The following is an 18,920-nucleotide window of genomic DNA, read 5'->3' as shown; positions in this document are numbered from 1 at the left end:
CAACCCACCAACCAACAATCTTCTCAAGCAACCACCCAACCCACCAACCCACCGTCTTCTCAACCAGCCAACCAGCGAACCACCCAACCAGCGAACCACCCAACCATCTTCTCAACCACTCAACCAACCACCTGAACCATCATCTCCTTTATTCACCCCTCCCCTTTCAACCAGGGGATGGGGAGTGGGGCCACGCCGAGACAAAGGGTGGTCACCCCCCCCCACCACGACCTCATCTGTTACCCGGCCCCTTCGCGATGCTCCGTTGGATGAACTTCATGGGCAGCCCCTCGTGGACCACCATGCAGACGTAGCTGTTCCCCTGCTCCCATTCGTCCCTCCGCACCCCCAAGCGGCTGTACAGGAAATACGACCCCTCCCCTGCCCCGCCCTTTTCTTTCCGGGGGGGCATGACATCGTAAGCCCCGCTGTCCAGCGTCTCCTGGTTCTTCTGCCACTCCACCGAGACGTCCTCGGGGTAGAAGCCCCGCAGCAGGCAGGTCAAGCTCAAGGTGGAGTAGGAGCTGGTCACTTCCTCGGCCGGCGGGGGGAGGAGGAAGACGCTGGGGGCCGAGCGCTTGCCTGGAAGGGGAGGAGGGAGAGGGGGGTAAATGGGGGGGAAATGGGGGGGGAATGGGGGGGGGAGATGGGAGGGAAATAGGGGGGAGATGGGGGGGAAATAGGGGGGAGATGGGGGGGAATGGGGAAGAAATGGGGGGAATGGGGGCAAGTGGGGGAAATAAATGGGGGGGAAACAAATGGGGGGAAATGGGGGGAATTGGGGGAAATGGGGGAAATAAATGGGGGGGAATGGGGGGAAGCAAATGGGAATGGGGGGAAATGGGGGGAATTGGGGGAAATGGGGGAAATAAATGGGGGGAATGGGGGGAAGCAAATGGGAATGGGGGAAATGGGGGGAATTGGGGGAAATGGGGGAAATAAATGGGGGGGAAACAAATGGGAATGGGGGGGAATGGGGGGAATGGGGCAAATGGGGGAAATAAATGGGGGGGAAATGGGGGGAAGCAAATGGGAATGGGGGGAAATGGGGGGAATTGGGGTAAATGGGGGAAATAAATGGGGGGGAAATGGGGAGAAGCAAATGGGAATGGGGGGAAATGGGGGGAATTGGGGCAAATGGGGGAAATGGGGGGAAGCAAATGGGAATGGATGGGAATGGGGGGAAATAAGGGGAATTGGGGCAAATGGGGGGAAATAGGGAGGAAATGGGGGGGGGAATGGCAGGAAACAAATGGGAATGGGGGGAAATGGGAGGGAATGGGGGGAAATAAGGGAAATGGGGGGAAGTGGGGCAAATGGGGTAAATGGGGTGGAAATGGATGGGAATGGGGAGGAAATAGGGGAAATGGGGGGAAATGGGGAGGAAACGGGGAGAAAGGGGGCAAAATGGGGGAAATGGGGAGAAAACGGAGGGGAATGGGGGGGAAATCGGGGGAAATGGCATAGAATTAGGGGGAAATGGGGAAAAATGAGGTGGAAATGGGGAAAATGGGGGGCGATGGGGGGAAATGGGCAGAAATGGGGTGGAAATGGGCAGAAATGGGGTGGAAATGGGTGGAAAGCGTGGAGAAATGGGGGGAAATAGGGAGGAAATGGGGGAAACAGGGGGGCAACGCCTCGCCCCGCCACCTACCGGCTCGTTTGGCGACGGAGCGGCTGAGGGAGGAGGGGAGCTCGGCGTGCCTGACGGTGCAGGTGAAGGTTTCGCCACTCTCCCAGTCCCTGGTGGTCACCGGGACCTCGCTGGTGGCCGTGAAGGTGCCGTTGAACTGGGCCTTGAGCTCGGGGACGTTGGGGTGGAGGGCGCCAGCACCCTGGCGGGTCCAGGACACCACCAGTCCCTCGTCACTGGGCAAACTGGTGACCACGCAGCGGAGTTTGGGGCTCTGGGAGACGTAGAGTTCCGCAGGGGTCGGGGGGAGGACGAAGAGGCGGATGGAGGTGGCGTCTGCCGGGGCTCCTGGATGGGGGACAGTGATGGGGACGGCAAGCTTGAGGAGGTGTCGTCACCCCCGGAGCGACGTGGGGTCAAGACGAGGGGGTGATGACCCCAAAACTCAACGTTGGGTCAAGCCAAGGAGATGCCGCCACCCAAAACCCAATGTTGGGTCGAGCCAAGGAGATGCCGCCACCCAAAACCCAACGTCGGGTCAAGCCAAGGAGGCGCCACCATCAAAAACCCAACATTGGGTCAACCCCAGGAGGTGCCACCACCCGAAACCCAACGTTGGGTCAAGCCAAGGAGATGTCACCACTCAAGAACCAACAGGGAGGGGACCCCCTGGAGATGCCGCCATCCAAAAGCCAACATGGGGACAACCTCAAGGAGGTGTCACCAGCCCTGGAGTGATGTAGGGTCAAGACAAGCGGTGGTGGCCCCAAATACCAATGTGGGTTGAACCCTATGGAGATGCCACCACCCAAAACCCAATGTTGGGTCAAGCCAAGGAGGTGCCACCACCCAAAACCCAATGTTGGGTCAAGCCAAGGAGGTGCCACCATCAAAAACCCAACGTTGGGTCAACCCCCTGAGATGCCACCACCCAAAGCCCAATGTTGGGTCAAGCCAAGGAGGTGCCACCATCAAAAACCCAACGTTGGGTCAACCCCCTGAGATGCCACCACCCAAAACCCAATGTTGGGTCAAGCCAAGGAGGTGCCACCATCAAAAACCCAACGTTGGGTCAACCCCCTGAGATGCCACCAGCCATAACCCAATGTTGGGTCAAGCCAAGGAGGTGCCACCATCAAAAACCCAACGTTGGGTCAACCCCCTGAGATGCCACCAGCCATAACCCAACTTGGGGACAACCCCCCGAGACGCTAGCACCGTGATGTCACCATGACGTCACTCACCCAGACACTTGTGTCCCGTCACCTCCTGGACGTTACCGGACGGCGGGTGGGTGACGCGGCAGCTGTAGGTCCTCTCCTGCCATTCCTCCAACGTGACGTTGACCTTGGACCCCGTGCGGAAGGTCCCGCCCGCCCCCGATTCAAGGGCGTTCAATGGGGGGGACGGGAGGAGGGCGTGGCCGTCAACCAGCCAATCGATGGCCACGGGGGGCGGGGAGAAGCGGGTGACGTCACAGACAAGCTGGACGGAGGTGGCGTCGCAGGCGTGGAGGAGGGACACGGTCGGGACACGGACCTGGGGGGCTGGAAACACGGGGACAATTGGGGGAATCGGGGGAAAAATCAGAGATTTGGAAAAAAAAGTTGGAAGTATTGTAAGAAAACGGCAAATTTTGCCCCCTAAAGTGGGCGATTTTGCAAAATCTGGCCCCAAAACGGGGTGGTTTTGCGAAAATTCTCGACCGAAAAATTGGAGATCATACAAAAAATTGGAAAAGCTTGCAAAAAAAAAAAAAAAAATCTTGCTTAAAAAAATGTGATCTTGCAAAAAATTGGCGATTTGCAACTGCGGAAGTTGCAATCTCGCCAAAAATATTGGCGAATCTTGCCCCAAAAGTGTAATTTCACCCAAAAAACATGCAAATCTTGGCAAATAATCTTGCATTAAAAAATGGTAACTTTGGAAAGAAATTTGCCGATCTTGCACAATAATGCCCCCAAATGCTGTCATTTTGCCCAAAAAAGTCGCAAACCTTCCAAAATCTTGCGGACAAATTTGGAATCGAACCGAAAAATGTGCAAATCTTGCCTCAAAATAGTAACACCCCCCCCCCAAAATTTCAGATCTCGCCCCCAAGCTTCGCAATTTGGCTCCAAAGTCTGTAGATCTTGGCGAGAAAAATTGGTGGTTTTGCCCAAAGTTGGTGAATGGGGGTGAATAGTTGGTTTTAGGGGTTCCCAGTATCCCCAGGAAGCAGTTCCCAGTCTCCCCAGTTGGGTTATGGGGGGGTTCCCAGTATCCCCAGTTGGGTTTGGGGGGTTCCCAGTCTCCCCAGTTGGGTTATGGGGGGGTTCCCAGTTTCCCCAGTTGGGTTTGGGGGGTTCCCAGTTTCCCCAGTTGGGTTATGGGGGGGTTCCCAGTCTCCCCAGTTGGGTTTTAGGGGTTCCCAGTATCCCCAGGAAGGAGTTCCCGGTCTCCCCAGTTGGGTTTTGGGGGGGTTCCCAGTATCCCCAGTTGGGTTTTAGGGGTTCCCGGTATCCCCAGTTGGGTTATGGGGGGGTTCCCAGTATCCCCAGTTGGGTTTTGGGGGGGTTCCAGTTTCCCCAGTTGGGTTTGGGGGTTCCCAGTTTCTCCAGTTGGGTTATGGGGGGCTTCCAGTCTCCCCAGTTGGGTTTTAGGGGTTCCCAGTATCCCCAGGAAGGAGTTCCCGGTCTCCCCAGTTGGGTTTTGGGGGGGTGCCCAGTATCCCCAGTTGGGTTTTAGGGGTTCCCGGTATCCCCAGTTGGGTTTTGGGGGGCTCCCAGTCTCCCCAGTTTCCAAGAGGGGGTCCCAGTTTTCCCAGTGGGGCTGCAAACGGCATGCAAACGACATGCAAATGAGATGCAAATGAGATGCAAAGGGAGGCGGGGCGCGCGCGGTCCCTGGGCGGGCAGGGAACGCATGGGCGTGTCTGCAAATGATACGCAAAATATATGCAAAACAGATGCAAATGAGATGCAAATGAGATGCAAAAGGAGGCGGAGCGAGCGCGGGCCCTGGGTGGGGGGGGGGTGTGTGTCCGTAAATGAGATGCAAATGAGATGCAAATTACCTTCGACGTCGATGCTCTGGGTTTTGCCGGTCGCCGGGTGGTGGACGGTGCAGCGTCTCCTGCCGACGGCGTCGCCCTTGACCCTGCTGGTCAGGGTCCATCGTCCCTGGCGGTCGCGCACGGGGGCAAAGGTCAGCGCCGGGGGGGCCGAGGGGTCCCAGGTCACCGTCACCGGCGGGGGGACGAAGCTGGTGGCGAGACAGGCCACGGTGGGGGCCGGGGGGGCCGTCCCCGGGCAGGTCCTGAGCGCGAACAGCGACGGGGCCGTGGGCCTGTCTGGGGTGGGGGGGGGACACGGAGAACAGGGGGGGTCAGTGATTTGGGGGAAATGATTTGGGGAAAAAAAACCGGTTTGGGGGGAACAGAAAATAATGGGGGGAATAATTCGGGGAAAAAAAAAACGGTTTGGGGGGAACAGAAAATAACGGGGGGAATAATTCGGGGAAAAAAAAAAGGTTTGGGGGGAACAATAAATAATGGGGGGAATAATTTGGGGAAAAAACACTTTGGGGGGAACAAAAAATAACAGGGGGAATAATTTGGGGAAAAAAAAAACGGTTTGGGGGGAACAAAAAATAACGGGGGGAATAATTCGGGGAAAAAAAAAACGGTTTGGGGGGAACAGAAAATAATGGGGGGAATAAATGATTTGGGGGAAAAACAGTTTGGGGGGAAGAAAAAATAATGGGGGGAATAAATAATTTGGGGGAAAAATGGTTTGGGGGGAATAAAAAATAATGGGGGGAATAATTCGGGGAAAAAAAAAAGGTTTGGGGGGAACAATAAATAATGGGGGGAATAAATGATTTGGGGGAGAAAATGGTTTGGGGGGAATAAAAAATAATGGGGGGAATAAATGATTTGGGGGAGAAAATGGTTTGGGGGGAAGAAAAAATAATGGGGGGAATAATTCGGGGAAAAAAAACGGTTTTGGGGGAACAGAAAATAACGGGGGGGATAATTTGGGAAAAATAAACAGTTTGGGGGGAACAAAAAATAATCAGGGGAATAAATGATTTGGGGGAAAAAATGGTTTGGGGGGACGATAAATAATGGGGGAATAATTTGGGGAAAAAACGGTTTGGGGGGAATAAAAAATAATGGGGGAAATAAATGATTTGGGGGAGAAAAACTGTTTTGGGGAAAAATTGTTTGGGGTGCAACAACAAATAACGGGGGGAAATAAAAAATTTTGGGGAAAAAAACCAGTTTGGAGGAAAAACGAATAACGGGGGAAATAAACAATTTTGGGGAAAAAAAAAAAAACAGTTTGGGGGGAAACCCCAAAATTTTGGGGCCTTTTTTTGGGCCTTTTTGAGCCTTTTTTGTGGCATGCACAGATTTTTTTTTTGGAGGAACGGCCAATTTTTGGATTCATTTTTGGAATGAAACACCCGGTTTTAGTCCAATTTTTAAAGGCTCGTACCCGTTTTTTGGGGGGAAAAAGCCCCATTTGTTGGAGGAAACTCACATTTTTTTTTTGGGAAAAAAAATTTTTTGGGGGGGGGAAACACTCAATTTTTTGGGGGGACCCAATTTTGGGGGGAAAACCCCCAATTTTAGAACTCATTATTTAGGGCAAAAACACTCAATTTGGGGGCGGAAACAATTTTTAGCAGTGTTTTTTTTCGGGGGGTAGCACCCAATTTTGGACCCATTTTTTTGGGGGAGCACCCATTTTTGGGGGGTAAATGGGGCACCCCAAGGAACCCAGGGGAGCCCCAAAATTACTGCAGGGCACCCGAGAGCACCCGGGGGACCCCAAAACCCCAGGGGACCCCAAACCCCCTCTCTGCACCCCAAGGGCACCCAGGGGCACCCCAAAACCCCTCTGGGTATCTCAACCCCGCCTGGGCACCCCAAAATCCCACCTGCACCCATGAGCACCCATGGGCACCCCAAAACCCCACTGGCACCCTAAGGGTCCCAGGGGCACCCCAAAAACCCTCTGGCACCCCAAGGGCACCCATGGACACCCCAAAACCCCACTGGCACCCCAAGGGCACCCATGGGCACCCACAAGCACCCCAAAACCCCACTGGCACCCTAAGGGTCCCAGGGGCACCCCAAAACCCCTCTGGGCGCCCCAAGGGCACCCATGGGCACCCAGGGGCACCCCAAAACCCCACTGGGCACCCCAAGGGTCCCAGGGGCACCCGGGGCACCCCAAAACCCTTCTGGGCACCCCAAGGGCACCCATGGGCACCCAGAGCACCCCAAAACCCCACTGGGTACCCCAAGTGTCCCATGGGCACCCAGGGGTACCCCAAAACCCCTCTGGGAACCCCAAGGGCACCCATGGGCACCCCAAAACCCCACTGGCACCCCAAGGGTCCCAGGGGCACCCCAAAACCCCTCTGGGCACCCCAAGGGCGACCAGGGGCACCCACAAGCACCCCAAAACCCCACTGGCACCCCAAGGGTCCCATGGGCACCTGGGGCACCCCAAAACCTCACTGGCACCCTAAGGGCCCCATGGGCACCCCAAAAACCTTCTGGCACCCCAAGGGGACCCATGGGCACCCAGGGCACCCCAAAACCCCACTGGCACCCCAAGGGTCCCATGAGCACCCAGGGCACCCCAAAACCCCACTGGCACCCTAAGGGCACCCATGAGCACCCCAAAAACCCTCTGGCATCCCAAGGGTCCCAGGGGCACCCCAAAACCCTTCTGGGCACCCCAAGGGTCCCATGAGCACCCAGGGCACCCCAAAACCCCACTGGCACCCTAAGGGTCCCAGGGGCACCCCAAAAACCTTCTGGCACCCCAAGGGCACCCATGGGTACCCAGGGGCACCCCAAAACCCCACTGGCATCCTAAGGGCACCCATGAGCACCCCAAAAACCCTCTGGCACCCCAAGGGTCCCATGGGCATCCGGGGCACCCCAAAACCCCACTGGCACCCTAAGGGCACCCATGGGCACCCCAAAACCCCACTGGCACCCTAAGGGTCCCATGGGCACCCCAAAACCCCTCTGGGCACCCCAAGGGCGACCAGGGGCACCCACAAGCACCCCAAAACCCCACTGGCACCCCAAGGGCACCCATGGGCACCCATGAGCACCCCAAAACCCTACTGGCACCCCAAGGGTCCCATGGGCACCCCAAAACCTCACTGGCACCCTAAGGGTCCCACGGGCACCCCAAAAACCTTCTGGCACCCCAAGGGGACCCATGGGCACCCAGGGCACCCCAAAACCCCACTGGCACCCTAAGGGCCCCATGGGCACCCCAAAAACCTTCTGGCACCCCAAGGGTCCCATGGGCACCCCAAAGCCCCTCTGGGCACCCCAAGGGCACCCATGAGCACCCCAAAATCCCACTGGCACCCCAAGGGCACCCATGAGCACCTGGGGAACCCCAAAACCCCACTGGCACCCTAAGGGTCCCATGAGCACCCCAAAACCCCACTGGCACCCCAAGGGCACCCATGGGCACCCCAAAATCCTTCGGGCACCCATGGGCACCCCAAAACCCCATTGGCACCCCAAGGGCAGCCCAAAGGCTCCCAGGGGCACCCCAAAACCCCACTGGCTACCCCAAGGGTCCCATGGGCACCCCAAAACCCCAAGGGTACCCTTAGGGCACCCACGTGAACACCAAGGGCACCCCAAAACCCCTCTGGGCACCCCAAGGTGCCTCTTCGCACCCCAAGAGCACCCAGGGCACCCCAAATCCCCAGGGGCACCCAAAACCCCCAAAAGCACCCATGCGCACCCCAAAACCTACCTGGGCACCCCAAGAATTCCTCTGGGCACCCAAAACCCGCGAGAGCACCCCAAAAGCCCCAAGAGCACCCCAAGGTACCTCTTTGCACCCCAAAATTTCTCTGTGCACCCCAAAGCACCCAAAGCACCCCAAAGCCCCGGGGGCCCCCCCAAAAACCCCAGAGCACCCAGGGGCGCCCTATAGACCCCCAATGGCACCCAGGGGACCCCCCAAACCCTCCCGGGCCCCCCCCAGAAAAGGGGACCCAGGCGTCCGGGCCCGTTACCTGCCCCACGGCGCCGCTGCCTCCTGCTGCCCCACAAGTGGCTCCTGCCCCACGGCTCCGCCCCACACATCCCCCCCCCCCGGCCCCGCCCCACAGCGCCCCGCCCCCACCCCACCCCCATCCCGACTGCCCCACAGCGCCCCCTGGCGCCCCATAAGTGCCCCACAGCGCCCCATAAGTGACCCATAGGTGCCCCACAGCAACCCATAAGTGCCCCATAAGTGACCCATAAGTGCCCCACAGCACCCCGTAAGTGCCCCACAGCACCCCATAAGTGATGCATAAGTGCCCCACAGCACCCCATAAGTGCCCCACAGTGCTCCATTGGTGCCCCACAGCGCCCCATTGGTGCCCCACAAGCGCCCCATAAGTGCCCCATAAATGCCCCACAGCACCCAATAAGTGCCCCACAGTGCCCCACTGGTGCCCCACAGCGCCCCAGAACTGACCCATAGTGCCCCACAAGTGCCCCACAGCGCCTCATTGGTGCCCCACAGTGCCCCATAAGTGCCCCACAGCGTCCCATAAGTGCCCCACGGTGCCCCATAAGTGCCCCACAGCACCCCATAAGTGCCCCACAGCGCCCCATAAGTGACCCATAGGTGCCCCACAGCACCCCGTAAGTGCCCCACAGCGCCCCATAAGTGATGCATAAGTGCCCCACAGCACCCCGTAAGTGCCCCACAGCGCCCCAGAACTGGCCCGTAGTGCCCCACAAGTGCCCCACAGTGCCCCAGAACTGACCCATAGTGACCCACAACTGCCCCACGGTGCCACCATAAGTGCCCCATAAGTGCCCCATTGGTGCCCCACAGCACCCCATAAATGCCCCACAGCGTCCCATAAGTGCCCCACAGTGCCCCGTAAGTGCCCCACAGCGCCCCAGAACTGACCCATCGTGACCCACAACTGCCCCACGGCGCCACCATAAGTGCCCCACAGTGCCCCATAAGTGCCCCATTGGTGCCCCACAGCGCCCCATAAGTGCCCCAGAACTGGCCCGTAGTGCCCCACAAGTGCTCCACAGCGCCTCATTGGTGCCCCACAGTGCCCCACAGCGCCCCATAAGTGCCCCACAGCAACCCATAAGTGCTGCACAGTGCCCCAGAACTGACCCGTAGTGCCCCACAACTGCCCCACAGTGCCCCACAAGTGCCCCACAGCGCCCCATAAGTGCCCCACAGCGTCCCATAATGCCCCACAGCAACCCATAAGTGCCCCACAGCGCCCCAGAACTGACCCATAGTGACCCACAACTGCCCCACAGCACCCCACAAGTGCCCCACAGCGCCCCATAAGTGCCGCACAGCGCCCCAGAACTGACCCATAGTGACCCACAAGTGCCCCACAGCGCCCCATTGGTGCCCCACAGCGCCCCAGAACTGGCCCGTAGTGCCCCACAAGTGCTCCACAGCGCCCCATTGGTGCCCCACAGCGCCCCAGAACTGACCCATAGTGACCCACAAGCGCCCCACAGCGCCCCATAAGTGCCCCAGAACTGGCCCGTAGTGCCCCACAAGTGCCCCACAGCGCCCCATAAGTGCCCCAGAACTGACCCATAGTGCCCCACAAGCCCCCCACAGCACCCCACAAGTGCCCCACAGCGCCCCACAAGTGCCCCAGAACTGACCCATAGTGCCCCACAAGCGCCCCACAGCGCCGCCCCACCCCCCCAGCGACCCCGCGCCGCCCCATAGCGCCCCACAAGTGCCCCAGCGCGCCCCCGCAGACGCCGACATCCCCGAGCAGCTCCGCATTTATTGGGGGAGGGAACCCCCATTTTTTGGGGCGAAAACCGAGGATTTCGGGGGAGGCGGCTTTCAGACCCCCTCCCTGATGACGTCACAGTGGGCGTGGCCTGGGCGGGGCCTCAGGGCCAAGATGACGGCGACCAACCACTTGACCTTGAAAGGGAGGGGGGCACAAAAAGGGAGGGACAGGAAATGACGTCAGGGTGGTGACATGACATCACCACCCCCCCCGGAGCCCCGCCCGCTATGACGTCACGGCGCGGTGACGTCACGGCGCGGTGACGTCACGGCGCAGCCCCACCTTGAGGAAGGTGACGGTGGCCCCGTAGGTGACGCTGAGGAGGAAGAGGGTGACGAAGAGGCCGAGGGCGACGTCGAGGCCCTCGAGGTCCTGGGCGTCGTCCTCCGGGGGGGCGCCGGGCGGGACGGCCAGGCCTGGGGGGACACGGGGACACGGGGGCACCTCCTGGGACCTTCTCCCACCTTCTCCGACCATCTCCGCCAAGGTCCCGCCTCGGACCTTCTAGAACCGTCTAGAACCTTCTCCGACCTTCTCCGACCATCTCTGCCAAGGTCCCGCCTCGGACCTTCTAGAACCGTCTAGAACCATCTCCGACCTTCTCCATCAAGGTCCCATCTTGGACCTTCTAGAACCGTCTAGAACCTTCTCCGACCTTCTCCAACCATCTCCATCAAGGTCCCACCTCAGACCTTCTTCTAGAACCTTCTAGAACCTTCTAGAACCTTCTCTGACCTTCTCCAACCATCTCCATCAAGGTCCCATCTTGGACCTTCTAGAACCTTCTAGAACCTCCTAGAACCTTCTAGAACCTTCTCCCACCTTCTCCAACCATCTCCATCAAGGTCCCACCTCAGACCTTCTTCTAGAACCTTCTAGAACCTTCTCTGACCTACTCTGACCATCTCCATCAAGGTCCCACCTCGGACCTTCTAGAACCTCCTAGAACCTTCTAGAACCTTCTCCAACCTTCTTCAACCATCTCCCGCCTTCTCCTTCAATGTCCCATATCGGACCTTCTAGAACCTTCTAGAACCTCTTCCGACCTTCTCCGACCATCTCCATCAAGGTCCCATCTTGGACCTTCTAGAACCTCCTAGAACCGTCTAGAACCTTCTCCGACCATCTCCAACCATCTCCGTCAAGGTCCCATCTTGGACCTTCTTCTAGAACCTTCTAGAACCTTCTCCAACCTACTCCGACCATCTCCATCAAGGTCCCACCTTGGACCTTCTAGAACCTTCTAGAACCTCCTAGAACCTTCTAGAACCTTCTCCCACCTTCTCCAACCATCTCCATCAAGGTCCCACCTCGGACCTTCTTCTAGAACCTTCTAGAACCTTCTCCAACCTTCTCCGACCATCTCCATCAAGGTCCCACCTTGGACCTTCTAGAACCTACTCCAACCATCTCCCATCTTCTCCTTCAATGTCCCATATTGGACCTTCTAGAAGCTTCTCCAACCTTCTCCAACCATCCCCCACCTTCTCCTTCAAGGTCCCACCTCGGACCTTCTAGAACGTTCTAGAACCTTCTCCAACCATCTCCAACCATCTCCATCAAGGTCCCACATCAGACCTTCTAGAACCTTCTAGAAGCTTCTCCAACCTTCTCCCACCTTCTCCTTCAAGGTCCCACCTCGGACCTTCTCCAACCTTCTCCAACCGTCTCCAACCTCCTCCAACCATCTCTGTCAAGGTCCCACCTCGGACCTTCTAAAACCTTCTAGAACCTTCTCCGACCTTCTCCAACCATCTCCCACCTTCTCCTTCAAGGTCCCACCTCGGACCTTCTAGAACCTCCTAGAACCTTCTCCAACCTTCTCCAACCATCTCCCACCTTCTCTTTCAAGGTCCCACCTCCACCTTGGACCTTCAGAACCATCTCCCATTGTCTCACGCCTTCTCCAACATGGTCCCACCTCTGCCTTGGACTTTCTAGAACCTTCTGGGACCTTCTCCAACCTTCTCTGTCTTGGTCCCACCTCCACCTTGGACCTTCTAGAACCTTCTCCAACCTTCTCCGACCATCTCCTGTCTTCTTCTTCAAGGTCCCACCTTGGACCTTGTCCAACCTTCTCCAACCATCTCCCGCCTTCTCCTTCAAGGTCCCATATTGGACCTTCTAGAACCTCCTCCAACCTTCTCCAGCCTTCTCCCATCATCTCCTTCAAGGTCCCATCTCCATCTTGGACCTTCTAGAACCTTCTCCCACTATCTCCAACCTTCTCCGTCATGGTCCCAACTCCACCTTGGACCTTCTAGAACCTTCTCCAACCTTCTTCAACCTTCTCCTCCATCTCCTTCAAGGTCCCACCTCCATCTTGGACCTTCAGAACCACCTCCGACCTTCTCCAACATGGTCCCACCTACACATTGGACCTTCTCCAATCTCCCACCATCTCCAACTTTCTCCAGCATGGTCCCACCTCCACCTTGGACCTTGTCCCACCTCCCGCTTGTCCCCAAGAGACACCACCACATCACAACCACCTTCTGGTGGCCACCACTTGCCACCGCTTGCGACTTTATTGACTCTTTGCCCCACAAAGGCCTTCTCCAATGTGGTGGGACCTCAATTACCCGGGTTCTTCTGCACTTGACGTTGGGTCATCTTCATGGTCAACCCTTCGTGGACAACCAAGCAGCTGTAGACATCTCCAGCCAACCAGCTGCTCTTGAGGACCTTCAGCTTGCTGTAGGTGAAGAAGGTGACCTCCTGGGGCCCATCACGGAGGGCGGGGGTGGTGACGTAGGTGTCCACGGGGATGTCCTGGTGGTTCTTCAACCATCGAACCTCCAGGTTCTCCGGGTGGAAACGGTGGATCAGGCAGGTCAAGGTCAACGTGGGGTGGTGGAGCTCCTCGGGGTGCGGGGGGAGGAGGAAGATGAGGGGGGCGGTGACCTTCCCTGGGGAGGAGAAGATGGAGGAGAAGATCTGGAGAAGGTTTGTGGTGGGACCAAGGATCTGGAGAAGGCTTGTGGTGGAACCAAAGATCTGAGGAAGGTTTGGGGTGGTGGGACCAAGGACCTGGAGAAGGCTCGTGGTGGAACCCAATGTCTGGAGAGGATTTGGAGTGGTGGGATCAAAGGTCTGGAGAAGGATCGTGGTGGGACCAAAGGTCTGGAGAAGGTTTGGGCTGGTGGGACCAAGGATCTGGAGAAGGTTTGTGGTGGTGGGATGGAGAAGAAGGTAGTTGGAGAAGATCTGGAGAAGGTTTGGGGTGGTGGGACCAAAAGTCTGGAGAAGGTTCATGATGGGACAGAAGATATGGAGAAGGTTTGGGGTGGAGCCCAAGGTCTGGAGAAGGTTCCTGCTGGTAGGATGGGGTGGGCCAGAGGAGAAGACAACCCACCTGAAATTCTAGAGATGCTCCTGTCGAGGGGCACCTGGAGATCATGGTGGCTCACGCGACATGTGAAGCGTTCTCCGGCCTCCCAGTCATCAGTGGAGATCCTCAAGGTGCTGGTTGCTGTCAAGGTGCCGTTGACTTCTTCTCGCAGGTCCAGCATGTCCGGGGTGAGGACACCTGGGGTGGCTTTGGTCCAGGAGACTTGGAGGTCAAGGTCGCTGGGGAGGCTGGTGACCACGCAGCGGAGGTTGGGCTGGCGGGTGACGTAGAGGTCTCCGACGGTGGGGGGGAGGACATGGAGGGCGATGTGGTGGGGGTTGATGTTCTCCGGACCTGGAGGAGAAGGTCAAGGGGATCTTCTGGGTGGTGGGGTGGGACCTCCTCCGTGGTGGGACCAACTGTGGGACCTTGTGGGGTGGTGGGACCAATCATGGGACCTTCTGGGGTGGTTGCACCATGATCACGTGACCTTCTCCTGGTGCCACAACGACCATGGGACTTTCTCCTGGTGGCACCAACCATGGTCATGGGACCTTCTCAGGTGGTGGGGTGGGACCTTCTCTATGGTGGGATCAACCATGGGACCTTCTGGGGTGGTGGCACCAACTGTGGGACCTTCTGGGGTGGTGGGACCCACCATGGGACCCTCTCCTGGTGGCACCAACTATGGTCATGGGAGCTTCTCGGATGGTTGGGTGGGACCTTCTCTATGGTGGGACCTTCTCTATGGTGGGACCTTCTAGGGTGGTGGGACCTTCTCTATGGTGGGACCTTCTAGGGTGGTGGGACCTTCTCTATGGTGGGACATTCTCTATGGTGGGACATTCTCTATGGTGGTGGGACCTTCTCTATGGTGGGACCTTCTCTATGGTGGGACCTTCTAGGGTGGTGGGACCTTCTAGGGTGGTGAGACCTTCTCTATGGTGGGACCTTCTAGGGTGGTGGGACCTTCTCTATGGTGGGACCTTCTCTATGGTGGTGGGACCTTCTTTATGGTGGGACCTTCTAGGGTGGTGGGACCTTCTCTATGGTGGGACCTTCTAGGGTGGTGGGACCTTCTAGGGGGGTGGGACCTTCTCTATGGTGGGACCTTCTTTATGGTGGGACCTTCTAGGGTGGTGGGACCTTCTAGGGTGGTGGGACCTTCTCTATGGTGGTGGGGCCTTCTAGGGTGGTGGGACCTTCTCTATGGTGGGACCTTCTAGGGTGGTGGGACCTTCTCTATGGTGGGACCTTCTCTATGGTGGGACCTTCTAGGGTGGTGGGACCTTCTCTATGGTGGGACCTTCTAGGGTGGTGGGACCTTCTCTATGGTGGGACATTCTCTATGGTGGGACCTTCTCTATGGTGGTGGGACCTTCTCTATGGTGGGACCTTCTTTATGGTGGGACCTTCTAGGGTGGTGGGACCTTCTAGGGTGGTGGGACCTTCTCTATGGTGGTGGGGCCTTCTAGGGTGGTGGGACCTTCTCTATGGTGGGACCTTCTAGGGTGGTGGGACCTTCTCTATGGTGGGACCTTCTCTATGGTGGGACCTTCTAGGGTGGTGGGACCTTCTCTATGGTGGGACCTTCTAGGGTGGTGGGACCTTCTCTATGGTGGGACATTCTCTATGGTGGGACCTTCTCTATGGTGGTGGGACCTTCTCTATGGTGGGACCTTCTCTATGGTGGGACCTTCTAGGGTGGTGGGACCTTCTCTATGGTGGGACCTTCTCTATGGTGGGACCTTCTCTATGGTGGGACCTTCTAGGGTGGTGGGACCACGGTCATGTGACCTTCTCCTGGTGCCACCATGACCACGGGGACCTTCTCCCTTGATGTCCCCTCCCCTCGATGACGTCACCTGGGCAGAAGCGGGCGTGGCCAACCGTGACCAACCCGGAGGGCGGGTGCTTGACCCGGCAGCTGAAGCTCCGCCCCTCCAGCCACTCCCCACGCGTCACATTGGTCCTGCTGGTGGCCCAGTAGGTGGCGCTGCCATCTTCTTCCGGCCGCGGCGCCATGGCGGTGGCGATCACGTCGCCGGGGGCGCCGTCCACCAACCAATCAACTTCCACGGTGGGCGGGGAGAAGCCGGTGATGATGCAGAGAAGCTCCACGGTGGCTTCTCCACCAATGGTGGGCCGGCAGGAGGTGCTGGAGAGGACCTGGACCTCCGGAGGGATGGCGGGGCCTTGGCAAGCTGTGGGGCAAGAAGTTGTGGGGCTGGACGTGGGATCTATGGGGCAGGAGAAGACCTGGGAGGAATTCTGGGGTCAGGAGGGACCATCCGGGGGCCTTGAGGGACATCTTGACCCATGGAAGGATCTATGGGGCAGGAGAAACCTCCCATGGGAGAAGGTTCCTCGAGGAGCATCTCAGCCCCACGGACAGATCTATGGGGCGGGAGAAGGTTCCTCGAGGAACATCTCAGCCCCACAGACAGATCTATGGGGCGGGAGAAGACCTGAGCCCAGTTATGGGGCAGGAGAAGACCCTACATGACTTGTAGGGTAGAAGGACCTCCCATGGGAGAAGGTTCCTCGAGGAACATCTCAGCCCCACGGACAGATCTATGGGGCGGGAGAAGGTTCCTTGAGGAGCATCTCAGCCCCACGGACAGATCTATGGGGCGGGAGAGGGTTCCTTGAGGGACATCTTGACCCATGGAAGGATCTATGGGGCAGGAGGAACCTCCCATGGGAGAAGGTTCCTTGAGCAACATCTCAGCCCCACGGACAGATCTATGGGGTGGGAGAAGGTTCCTTGAGGAGCATCTCAGCCCCACGGACAGATCTATGGGGCGGGAGAAGGTTCCTCGAGGAACATCTCAGCCCCACGGACAGATCTATGGGGCGGGAGAAGGTTCCTTGAGGAACATCTCAGCCCCACAGACAGATCTATGGGGCGGGAGAAGGTTCCTTGAGGAACATCTCAGCCCCACGGACAGATCTATGGGGCGGGAGAAGGTTCCTTGAGCAACATCTCAGCCCCACGGACAGATCTATGGGGCGGGAGAAGGTTCCTTGAGGAACATCTCAGCCCCATGGACAGATCTATGGGGCGGGAGAAGGTTCCTCGAGGAACATCTCAGCCCCACGGACAGATCTATGGGGCGGGAGAGGGTTCCTTGAGCAACATCTCAGCCCCACAGACAGATCTATGGGGCGGGAGAAGACCTGAGCCCAGTTATGGGGCAGGAGAAGACCCTACATGACTTGTAGGGTAGAAGGACCTCCCATGGGAGAAGGTTCCTTGAGGAACATCTCAGCCCCACGGACAGATCTATGGGGCGGGAGAAGGTTCCTTGAGGGACATCTTGACCCATGGAAGGATCTATGGGGCAGGAGGAACCTCCCATGGGAGAAGGTTCCTTGAGGAGCATCTCAGCCCCACAGACAGATCTATGGGGCGGGAGAAGACCTGAGCCCAGTTATGGGGCAGGAGAAGACCGTACATGACTTGTAGGGTAGAAGGACCTCCCATGGGAGAAGGTTCCTTGAGGAGCATCTCAGCCCCACAGACAGATCTATGGGGCGGGAGAAGGTTCCTTGAGGAACATCTCAGCCCCACAGACAGATCTATGGGGCGGGGGAAAATCCGAGACCAGTTCTGGCGCCCAGGGCCCCTCCCCCACCCGCCCCGCGTTACCTTTGACCTCCTGGACCACGTGGGTGCCGGTGGGGGGATGGGCCAGGCGGCACTTGTGGGTCCGGCTGTGGGGCAGGCGGAGGTGAGAGACCACGCCGACGGGGCTGAGAGAGTCCGTGGTGATTGGGTGGGCGACGATGACGTCGCTGGTGACGTCAGCGCCCTCCCAGGTGATGGCGACGGGGGAGGTGGCGAGGACCAGACAGGCCGAGGTCAAGGGGGCAGCCCCACAGCACGGGGAGAGGGGCAGGAGGGTGGGGGGGGAGGGAGCGGCTGTGGGGCAGAGAGAGGGGGAGAGGTCAGGTGTGGGGAAGGAGCCTCGGGCCCCAGAGATGGCCCTGCCCCATAGATCCCTGCCCCATGGATCTCCCTGCCCCATAGATCCCTGCCCCATGGATCTCCCTGCCCCATGGATTGTCCTGAGCCCACAGCTCCTGCCCCACAGCTCCCTCTATCCCATAGATCTCCCTGCCCCATAGATTGTCCTGAGCCCACAGCTCCTGCCCCACAGCTCCCTCTATCCCATGGATCTCCCTGCCCCATGGATCTCCCTGCCCCATAGATCTCCCTGCCCCATAGATCTCCCTGCCCCATGGATTGTCCTGAGCCCACAGCTCCAGCCCCACGGCTCCCTCTATCCCATAGATCTCCCTGCCCCATAGATTGTCCTGAGCCCACAGCTCCTGCCCCACAGCTCCCTCTATCCCATAGATCTCCCTGCCCCATAGATTGTCCTGAGCCCACAGCTCCTGCCCCACAGCTCCCTCTATCCCATAGATCTCCCTGCCCCACAGCTCCAGCCCCACAACTCCAGCCCCACAGCTCCCCCTGCCCCACAGCTCCTCCAGCCCCATAGCTCCTACCCCACAGCTCCTGACCCATAGATAGCTCTGCCCCATAGATCTCCCTGCCCCACAGCTCCAGCCCCACAGCTCCAGCCCCATAGATCTCTCTGCCCCACGGCTCCTCCCAGCCCCACAGCTCCTACCCCACAGCTCCTGACCCATAGATAGCTCTGCCCCATAGATCTCCCTGCCCCACAGCTCCAGCCCCACAGCTCCAGCCCCATAGATCTCTCTGCCCCACGGCTCCTCCCAGCCCCACAGCTCCTACCCCACAGCTCCTGACCCATAGATAGCTCTGCCCCATAGATCTCCCTGCCCCACAGCTCCAGCCCCACAGCTCCAGCCCCATAGATCTCTCTGCCCCACGGCTCCTCTCAGCCCCACAGCTCCTACCCCACAGCTCCATCCTCATAGCTCCACCTCACAGCTCCAGCCCCACAGCTCCCCCCAGCCCCATAGAGAACTCTGCCCCACAGCTCCCCCAGCCCCATAGCTCCTACTCCACAGCTCCTGACCCATAGAGAGCTCTGCCCCATAGATCTCCCTGCCCCACAGTTCCTGCCCCGCAGCTCCCTCTATCCCATAGACCTCCCTGCCCCACAGATCCATGCCCCACAGCTCCAGCCCCATAGATCTCTC

General features: G+C 58.6%; 2 gene segments (V, D, J or C); both read right to left on the bottom strand.

The window, feature by feature from the left end:
• Nucleotides 1-232: 232 nt before the first annotated feature.
• Nucleotides 233-10,930, bottom strand: LOC136001043 (immunoglobulin heavy constant gamma 2-like). The segment is given in 7 exon segments: nt 233-582; nt 1,655-1,981; nt 2,878-3,180; nt 4,689-4,964; nt 10,530-10,587; nt 10,736-10,869; nt 10,918-10,930. Coding segments are annotated over 7 exon segments (1,461 nt in total).
• A 2,097-nt stretch (nt 10,931-13,027) lies between these two features.
• On the bottom strand, nt 13,028-18,687 carry LOC136001042 (Ig gamma-2C chain C region-like). The segment is given in 5 exon segments: nt 13,028-13,362; nt 13,809-14,138; nt 15,650-15,988; nt 17,437-17,709; nt 18,675-18,687. Coding segments are annotated over 5 exon segments (1,290 nt in total).
• Between the last annotated feature and the right edge of the window lie 233 nt (nt 18,688-18,920).

This window comes from Caloenas nicobarica, chromosome 37 (assembly GCF_036013445.1).
Source record: "Caloenas nicobarica isolate bCalNic1 chromosome 37, bCalNic1.hap1, whole genome shotgun sequence".
NCBI lineage: Eukaryota > Metazoa > Chordata > Aves > Columbiformes > Columbidae > Caloenas > Caloenas nicobarica.
This window is presented reverse-complemented; position numbering and strand designations above follow the sequence as displayed.